Source organism: Vicia villosa, unplaced genomic scaffold (assembly GCF_029867415.1).
Source record: "Vicia villosa cultivar HV-30 ecotype Madison, WI unplaced genomic scaffold, Vvil1.0 ctg.000025F_1_1, whole genome shotgun sequence".
In the NCBI taxonomy this organism is placed as follows: domain Eukaryota; kingdom Viridiplantae; phylum Streptophyta; class Magnoliopsida; order Fabales; family Fabaceae; genus Vicia; species Vicia villosa.
In genome coordinates this window covers 88,534-98,834 of record NW_026704957.1, presented here as the reverse complement: position 1 = coordinate 98,834, position 10,301 = coordinate 88,534, and the positions used below count along the sequence as shown (strand labels likewise).

General features: G+C 37.1%; 1 protein-coding gene across 1 annotated transcript; it reads left to right on the top strand.

Annotated features, from left to right (window-relative positions):
• Window positions 1-8,697: 8,697 nt before the first annotated feature.
• On the top strand, window positions 8,698-9,614 carry LOC131622138 (uncharacterized). Its single transcript, XM_058893171.1, has 5 exons — window positions 8,698-8,793; window positions 8,879-8,989; window positions 9,085-9,166; window positions 9,256-9,351; window positions 9,437-9,614. Exons 1-5 carry the CDS (start codon window positions 8,735-8,737, stop codon window positions 9,533-9,535), a joined length of 447 nt encoding a protein of 148 aa, XP_058749154.1. The 5' UTR covers window positions 8,698-8,734; the 3' UTR covers window positions 9,536-9,614.
• Window positions 9,615-10,301: the final 687 nt, after the last annotated feature.

Below are 10,301 nucleotides of genomic sequence, written 5' to 3'. Positions count from 1 at the left end.
TTCTACCCAACAGTCACGCCAAAATAGAGTTTCATCACCCCTCCCAAAATTCTAGAGATATTCTCCTTAAACCAATTATGTTTTTATTTCCTATTCCCCAAGTTCCACTTTCACAATATCCTTAATCCAAGTGGATGCTGCTCTGCCTCCGACATTAATTTTCCCGTCCGCTTCCCCGTATTTGTACTTAAGAATTTTATGCCAAAGACTTTCCTTCTCTACCAACAACCTCCACATCCATTTTCTCAAAAGTGCCAAGTTAAAAATCCTAATGTTTTTGATGCCTAGCCCCCCACTCTCACTGTCCAAACTCCGAACACACTTTCTCCCAATTCACATAATTTACTCTTTTATTAATCTCACACCCTCTCCAAAGAACTATTTAAAGGGAGATTGAGTATGGAGACAATACGTGATGGAGCTTTAAAGAAGGATAGATAGGACACTGGTATGGTAGACAGAACTGAGACTTCATAGCAATTTTATTTATGAAAATTTTAGATTTTCTTCGTTATCTAAGTTATTTTATTTGCTAAATTTTAATATGTATACTATATATTCATGCCTTTTATTTGTTAATTTTATCATATGTCATAGTAATTTGATTGAGTCTGAAACATGACACTACGCCAAAAATGATTTTTAAAAGCGCCCTTATGAAAGCGCTTTATAGTGAAAGCGCTCTCATAGCCTTTCAAAAAAAAATTGCTAAAAAAAGTGCATACCCTACGAAAGCGCTTTTGAAAAGCGCACTTATAGGTGGAAACTTAAAAGCTCTTTTTAGTGAAAGCGCTCTCATAGCCTTTTTAAAAAAAGTTCGCTAAAAATGTGCATACCCTACGAAAGCGCTTTTGAAAAGCGCTCTTATAGACTGACATGTGAAAGCGCTTTTGAAAGCGCTCTTATAGCCCATGATACGACGGCGCTTTATAGTTAAAAAACGCTCTGGTACCCCATGCTTAGAGAGCGCTTTTTAAAAAGCGCTTTGGTACCCCATGTTATAATTAAAATTAATAAAATTGAGGGTTTATTCTTTCAGATACGCTTCTGTTCATTATCTTCTTCTCCAGCAATTCATCTCTTCACCAACTCCGTCCGTCTACTCGCTCTGTCTCGTTGCCGCCGTCCGTCTCATCGCCGCCGTCCGTCTCGTCTCCGTCCGTCTCTCCTCCGTCCGTCTCTCCTCCGTCCGTCTCCAGCCGTCGTGGTCGTTACCTCTCTTCTCCGGCATCACTGTTTTCAGGTAAAATCTTCTTCTCCATATTTAGGGTTTTGTTCAAGCTTCTTCAACCTTCAGAACACGAACTGCAAGCTTCTTCAACCTTCCACTCTATTGATGTTATATGCATTTTATTGACAAGTAACCAAATTCTATTGTGATGAAAAAACAGAATAAAACTCACGTTCATAATCTATTGACATGTTTTGATTTTGTGTGCTTACTGATTCATAGTAAGGATTTTGTTGGAAATGGTCAATCCTGAAAAATTTAGTTTGTTGTTTGTTCTGTTGTGCCTTCCATAACTAGAAACTTACTGTCAGTGTCAAATTTATCAATTTAGATAATCATGTTATGTTGAGTTATTAAGTTACTCAACAATTTAGATAATAGCAATTTTACTCATGATAAGCAATAATCCAATTGCTGCAGAAAATAGAAAAGTAGAAGATTATTTTAGAGCCAAAAGTGGTGCACCTTCCCCACTTGTGACAGCAGCAACACCATACATTGGTTGTAACTGTTAGAGTAGTCATGTTGATTGAGTCTAATAGAAGGTTGTTCCAGTTGTTACATTGTTCTCCAATGAGTTGAAGCTTTTCAACTCTGTCAGATACAACTTCTAATATGTTTTGGAGTTTTTGAAGATGAATTTATGCATTAATTACTCTCTTTGAAGATGTTAAAGAACATGTTATTGACAATGGATTCTACTAATTTATGTGCTATTGTTAATAAGTACATGTTATTGACAATGAATTGAAGATATACTAAAATTTGGTTGCATTTTAAATTGAAATTATAGTTTTCCATTGACACAATTTCTAGTGTTGTCAATGTTATAGATTTGTGACTTATTCTTTTTGTATTGCTGCTCTTACATAAATATCTTGTAGTTTATGTTAGCATGCATTAGTTACATGAGTTTTGTTTGGTACAATGGATATTTGTATTTAACTGCATCGTGTGTGTGTGTTTAATTTTACAGTTACTTTGAAGTCTCTGGTTTCTACTTGTACAACGCCGATTCAAACCTACCCGTCTCCCACATAAAGTCTAACTCAGGTTACTATCCCTTTCTTCTTGCTTATAGTTTGTTATTTTCTGCTTATAGTTTATTGTTTATGGTTCTATTTAATATCAATTTAGTGTCTCTCAACCAGTTTTTTGGTTTGTGGACTTATATTACCTTGAAATAAGGTAATGTCTTCTTTAAGAAATCGGGTATTCTGATTAGGTATTCTGATTAGGTATTCTATTATGATGATAGCTATTTATTATCTTGACAGAATTCCTTAGTACCTGATAGAGAAACCAAGAAGCATTTGTTTAGCTTAATTAAGACATGGATAAGACATGGATGAATTCAAACCGATTGTCGAAAGAGTACGAGAAAGGGGTATGGGAATTCGTTGAGTTTGCGGTTGCGCACTCCGAAGACCCGCTTCGAATGCCGTGTCCTTGCCTGGGTTGCTGTTATGGGGGTAAGGTTGACGGGAATAAGTTGGCATCCCATTTACTACGGTTTGGAATTGATAGAAGTTATACATGTTGGATAATGCATGGTGAGAAAAGTAACGGGAATGCTGAGTCGAGTTGTAATAGGAAGTATGCTTCAAACGACGATTGCACAGACACATACGATTGCGATCGAGTCGAAGAGATTGCAGAAGCGCTTGAAGAAGATCTTGCGGATTGTCCCAAAATGTTTGAGAGGTTGGTAAGCGATGCAGAGAAACCGTTGTATGAGGGTTGTACAAAATTCACAAGATTGTCTGCGGTGTTAAAGTTGTACAACTTAAAGGCGGACAATGGATGGTCGGATAAAAGTTTCACAGGGTTATTAGCCCTTATGAAAGATATGCTACCAGATGATAATGTTCTTCCCAATCGAACGTATGAGGCCAAAAAGATGTTGTCCTCTATTGGCATGAGCTATGATAAGATACATGCATGTCCAAACGATTGCGTTTTGTTTCGAAACGAGTATGCAGCGTTGAATGAGTGTCCTAAATGTGGTGCCCCTCGATATAAGAAAAAGTTGTCTCCTGCTAAAGTCTTATGGTATTTTCCTATAATTCCGAGATTTAGACGCATGTATCGTAGTGAGACCGATTCAAGACACTTGATTTGGCATGCAGATGAAAGAATTATTGATGGAAAGTTGCGACATCCGGCAGACTCACCACAATGGTCGAAAGTTGATACTGATTATCCTGAATTTGGAAAAGAAGCAAGAAACCTTCGGTTGTCATTGTCTACTGATGGAATGAACCCGCATGGTATTCAAAGTATCTCGCATAGCACATGGCCTGTGATTCTTATGATTTATAACCTACCTCCGTGGCTATGTATGAAGCGTAAGTACATGATGTTATCTATGCTAATTTCTGGGCCTAAACAACTAGGGAATGACATAGACGTATACTTGGCACCCTTAATCGAAGATTTAAAGTTTTTGTGGGAGAACGGTGTGGAGGTTTACGATGGGTATAGGAAGGAAAGTTTCAACTTGAGGGCGATGTTGTTTGGAACAATTAATGATTTTCCAGCATACGGAAATCTATCCGGGTACAACAATAAAGGTCAAAAGGCGTGTCCTGTTTGTGAAGACGAAACCGATACGACACGATTGGAGCTTTGTCAGAAGAATGTCTTTCTCGGCCATCGTAGATTCTTAAATTCTAATCATCACTACCGTGGGTGGAGAAAAGCATTCAATGGAAAGGCCGAACATCGTACAGCCCCGCCTTTTTTGTCAGGTGATCAAATTTTTGAAAAGGTGAAAGATATGAACACTCAGTTTGGCAAGCCTTTTGCACATTCACTTGTCAAGGGTGGGTGGAAGAAGAAGTCAATTTTTTTTGAACTTCCATATTGGAAGTCGTTGTACGTAAGACATTTCCTGGATGTTATGCATATTGAAAAAAATGTATTTGACAGCGTCATAGGTACGTTACTCAATATACAAGGAAAGTCTAAGGATGGCCTCAACATAAGGAAGGACATGGTAAACATGGGAATGAGAACTGAATTGGGACCCGTGACGAAAGGAAAACGAACATATCTGCCACCTGCTGTTTACACTCTATCTAGAAAGGAGAAGAAAACATTGTGTAAGTTCCTCAGTGAAGTTAAAGTTCCAGAAGGCTACTCTTCAGATATTAGAAGACTTGTGTCCATGAAAGACCTCAAGTTAAAGAGTTTGAAGACGCATGATTGCCATGTTATAATGGAACATTTTTTACCAATAGGTATACGTTCTATTCTGCCAGAAAAAGTAAGAAGCGCAATAACTAAGTTGTGTTTCTTCTTCAGGTCAATTTGCAGTAAGGTGATCGATCCCGCGATCTTACCAACATTGCAAAAAGAGATAGTTGTTACTTTATGTGATCTTGAAATGTATTTTCCTCCCTCGTTTTTTGACATAATGGTTCATCTAGTCGTTCATCTTGTGAAAGAGACACAATTGTGCGGACCAGCTTATATGAGATGGATGTACCCTGCTGAACGTTATATGAAAATATTAAAAGGGTACGTGAAAAACAGAAGTCGACCGGAGGGTTGTATTGCCGAACGATACGTTGTTGAAGAAGCGGTTGAGTTTTGTACTGAATATCTGTCAAATGTTCAATCAATTGGACTCCCCAAATCTCATATTGTCGAAAAAAAAGAAGGAAAAAGGCTAATTGGAAATAAAGTTGTGACAGTATCAATGGTCGAACGGGATCAAGCGCACTTGTATGTTCTGCACAATGAGATTGAGGTTGAGCCGTATGTTGAAATGCACAAGGTTGTTCTCCGAGATTTAAATCCAAATAGAAATGAGAACTGGATAGTACGAGAGCACAATCGAAGTTTCATACCGTGGTTTAGGGATCATATTTATTCAAAGTATCGTTCATATCCTGCTTCAGTAACAGAAAGGTTGAGATGTTTAGCCTATGGTCCAAGTGTAATTGTGCTTTCTTATAGCGCATACGCAATTAATGGATACACATTTTATACCAAAGAACAGGATGATAAAAGTACTATGCAAAATAGTGGTGTTACCTTGGTAGCTGAAGCAATGCACATATCAAGTGCGAATGACTTAAATCCGAAATTTGCAAATTTGTCATATTTTGGGGTTATCGAGCGCATTTTGGTGTTTGATTACGCGAAGTTTCAGATTCCTGTATTTGGTTGCAAGTGGGTTGAAAATAATAGTGGCATACGAATGGATAAGTCAGGATTTTTGCAAGTGGATCTCAATAGGGTAGGGTAGAAAGATGAGCCTTTCATTCTAGCCTCTCAAGCTAAACAAGTGTTCTATGTCAATGATCTGACAAGTACGAAATGGTCTATAGTGCTTTTATCTAACAAAATAGTTGATGAAAACATTGAACATCAAGGTGATATTGGTGTTGGCATTGAATCTTGTACAAGAAACGATCAAAATGAGAATGAATCTTGTACTAGAAATGATCATAATGAGGGTATTTGGATCAATCCAACCGTCCGCGTTGTTAAGAGACGCGTAGAACACAATCCTACCAAGAAAAGAAAGAGACGTTAGTGATAAAGGTAATAGTATACATATTCCGACTAATTTGCTTTATTTAATTTGTACCGATTGTTTTATTCAATAGTATAGTACTTATTCAATTTTGGTGCATATTCTCATTTTGTACATAACTTTTGAACCATGTATCCGTTTGTTGACTTCTTTACATGTAACTATACTATTTTGACGATTCCGGAGCTGCTCATGCACTTATCGTTACATTTCGGGACTGTTTTTTTATCGGTTTTGCTTCTGCCCGTAATCAAAAGTCGGGCTTAGGGTCTGAATTTCGGAAAACCGACTTTATTTTTGAGTCCGTGGGGACGTTTTACCATAGCCATGTAAATTTCGTTCAATTCCGACAACTTTCTTTTTTGACGCTTATTTTGATTTGTACCGATTTCGTTTCCGATTTACTTGTACATGCATGGTTTGACTTCCATTTGACTTGTATAGATTGTTAGCTTATTAATAGTGTACTAATGTGCTTTAGTTTGTTTAATACAGGTTCAATGGCTCCGGATAGAGATGCTCCACCTGAAAACTCATAAGAAAACTCACAAGAAAGAGATGCTCAAGAAAGAGATGCCACGGATACAAATGCTCCACCTGATACTGAAGCAAAAGAAGTTGCACGAGGCATCACCATTATGAAGGGAATCATTCGACAAAGAGACCAAGGATTAGTATACCATTTGGATTGGAATTCTGATAAACAAGCAATTGGTCCTAATTCTGCAAAGTTGACAAGCTATATTGGTACACTTGTTCGTATGCATATTCCGGTCTCCATAGCTAAATGGAATCTGAAAAGCGAAGAGTTGGATGCGAAAAAAAAGCGATTTGGGACGAGCTTCAGGTATATATCATATATGGTTAATTGTTGTTATTATCTTGACGATAAATTGTTTAAATTACTTATACTAACACACTATGCGTATGTTTTTTTGCAGAGGACTTTTGAGATACCAGATGATCATAGACGCTACATACTTAGTTTGGCCGGCAAAAGATATAGAGGGTGGAAAGCTTTTTTGACAAACACCTATCTTAAGGATAAAGATGGAAACTTTCTTGAAGAGGCACCGGGACGGCCAAAAAAGTATGAGATCTTTATTGATGAAAAAGATTGGGCTGAGTTTGTAAAGCAAAGAGATGAAGATTTTCGGAAAAGGAGTGCCATGAATAGTGCGAGAGCATCCAAACCCGCGTATCCATACAAAAAAGGGCGTTTGGGATATGCACGCTTAGAGGATAAAATTGTAAGTAAATAGAAATACGTTTTAATTAATTGTCTAAATGTGTATGTTTTATTTGACGATTTTATCATTTGTGTCGATGCATAGTTAGAGGAGACTAAAAGTGAGGAAACTTCACTTCCTGTACATGTGTTGTGGAAGGAAGCTCGTGTGGGCAAGAATCAAGCTGTCGATCCCGATGTTCAGAGAGTTTATACTGAATGTGTAAGTATAATGCTGTGTCTTTAATTAAATCAAATGTTTTTTAATATATAAATGATTTTTTATCTCCACTAATAATTATTGAAATGTAAATGAATTACAGGAGACCTTGTCGCAATCGGTATCCACCGGTGAGGGGAGCGTACTTAGTAGAGCACTAGATGCTCCTGAGTATCCCGGTCGGGTGAGGGGTAAGGGTCATGGTGTGACTCCAACCTCTTTTTACAAGAGTCCTAGGAGAAGATCAAATCTTACCAATGAAGAAGTGTTGCAAAAGTTGCAGGAATTGCAAGCACAAGTCTCTGAATTGCAAAGAGATAAAGATATGTATATGAGAGAAAAGTGCAACACTTCATCGGTGAAAGAAACTAGTGATAAGGCTAGTATCAACTGTCAAAGGAAATTTCCCGAGGTAATTATAAATTTTTTTCCTTACAAATTGTTCTATTTTATTAATGATAATGACTTTATATTTACTATTGGTTTAGGGCATTTCATCTTGCCAACTATACTTATCGTCACCGAATTATCGACTAGTTGGCAAGGGAAAAGTGCACAACACTTTGGGAGATTTACTTCCCCATAGACCGCTCCCGGATGGACACCTGAAAGTATCGGTGGATGTTGTATTAGATCATGATGCGATGCTACCGGTACCTGACATGGTCTCAGAGATGACATTGCTGCGAGATTCAATAGGATCATTTGTTGCATGGCCCTCGGAGCTCATTACCATTAGTGATGAGGTATATTGAAAACGATTATGAATCATTTAGTTTTCGAATGTCAATTCTAAACCGTTTATTAATTATTTTTTACATTTTAATTTTAGACTGCTCCTATAAAACCCGCAATTAAGGGTAAAGGGATTTTACAGGAGGAGGAGTTTGTTGCATCACTAAAAGAGGTACATTTAAAGTGTTAATATATAATCTGAATCTAAATCTGCATGATTTTATATTTTACCTAACTTATATGATTTTTAGGCATCCGCTCGGGAGTCACAACAAGTGACGCAGCAAGTTCGTAGCGTACCACCCACTGGTCCTCCGAAGATAGCGGCAAAAAAAGGCGGTGCTTTTGTGCCTCGATACCGGACGACGCTCGCAACAATGGTTGATATGTCCTATTTGAAGGATGGTGCTTTACGTGAAATCAATATGGATGAAAGTGTCTTCGGTATTGAATTCAAGTCACATATTGCAATTGATGACTTGGAAGAGATTTTTACGCATGAACAACTAGGCGTCGGTAATATGCACTCATACATCCGGTAATATTCACTCATCCGATATATTATTTAATTAGTCCCACAATATAATTTATTTACACATTTCAATGAAAATAATCTAATGTTTATTATGTTTTTATTTAAGGTTGTTGTATGACAGAGTGTTGCGCGGGACTGTATTGTCTAACAGATTCCGTTTCGTGTCTTCCGCCCATTGCAGCGGAATGGCAATTGATTCGGAACCCGAATCAGTTAGACAGCTCTTAGTCGATAGATTCATGTCCACCGACAATTCAGAAAGTTTGCATCTTTGGGCGTATAATACCCGACCAGTAGGGTTAGTTCTCATTCTTGGTTCATCTAATCTCTGTTTCTTTTGTGTATAGCAAAATTTTCATATAACCTATTGTTTTAATTTATAGAGCACACTGGTTGTTGCTTGCTATCAACCCTATAAGAGAAGTCGTGTATTATCTGAATTCGGTAAATGGTGACTGGACCAATTATCCGGCTATGAAGGAAATCGTTGATTTGTAAGTGGGATCGTTCTAAATATTCGTGTATATTTATATATTTACTTATTTGTGGGATTGATCTAAACATATGCTTTTATATATTTGTTAATTAGATCAATACAAGTGTTCCGAAGTCAACGGGACGCACAGGTATCCCGGACTAAATCAAACAACATTACTTGGATCAAAGTGCAGGTACATTATTTTTCACAATTTTGCTTATAATATTTATGCTACTTGATAAAACAAGACAACTATAAAATCTTATTTGTTTTTCTATGTAGTGTCCGCAACAGCGAAACAGTTCAGATTGCGGATACTTTGTTTTGAGGTTTATGAAAGAAATCCTTCAGGCGAATCAATTAGAGATTCCGCTCACGGTATGAATTTATAACTTAAGATAATTTCATATAATTTATTACATTTAACTAAATATATCATTCATATTATGTTTTTGTTTTGTAGTACCTTGACGAATTCCGTGCTGCTGGGTACCCGAGACTTAAGTTGGAAGAAATCAAAGAGGATTTGTGTCACTTTTATATTAAGCAATTTTTCATGTAGGATTTGTGTCGATTTGAACTATAATATTATTGATGTTGTAATGATGTATATATATAATTTTGGATATTATAATGGTATTATATTAGTATATATATATATATTGTCTTACTGATGGCTGAAATTATATCGTCGAAAATATATTACAGGTCGAAAATATTACAGGTTGAAAACATATTACAGGTCGAAAATATTACAGGTCGACTGAGAGGATTAAATTACAGGCTGCACATTAAAATATCTCATTTAGCAACGACAGCGCTTTTAAAAAGAGCTCTTAAAGGTCCACCTACAAAAGCGCTTCTTAGTAAAAGCGCTGCCAAAGAATAATAAAAAAGCATAAAAAATAAAAAAAAAAACGCAACATACGAAAGCGCTTTTGGAAAAGCGCTCTTATAGGGTGGGCTACCAGAGCGCTTTTTCCAGGAAAGCGCTCTTATAGGGGGGCCTACCAGAGCGCTTTTTCCAGAAAAGCGCTCTTATAGGGGGGGGCCTACCAGAGCACTTTTTCCAAAAAAGCGCTCTTATAGGGGGGGCCTACCAGAGCGCTTTCTGAAGCGCTTTTGTTACCTACGCCAGCGCTGGCTTTCACAGCGCTTTTAAAGCCCATAAAAATCGCTTTTAAAGGGCTTCCGCGTTGTAGTATGAAGACTGTCACGGGTCTCGTATAAATTGTACACTAAATAAATTGTAGCTGAAAATTATATTTTTAATACTAAATTCACTCACTAGGAACATCGAAATACAATTTACGACTCGAAATAGCAAA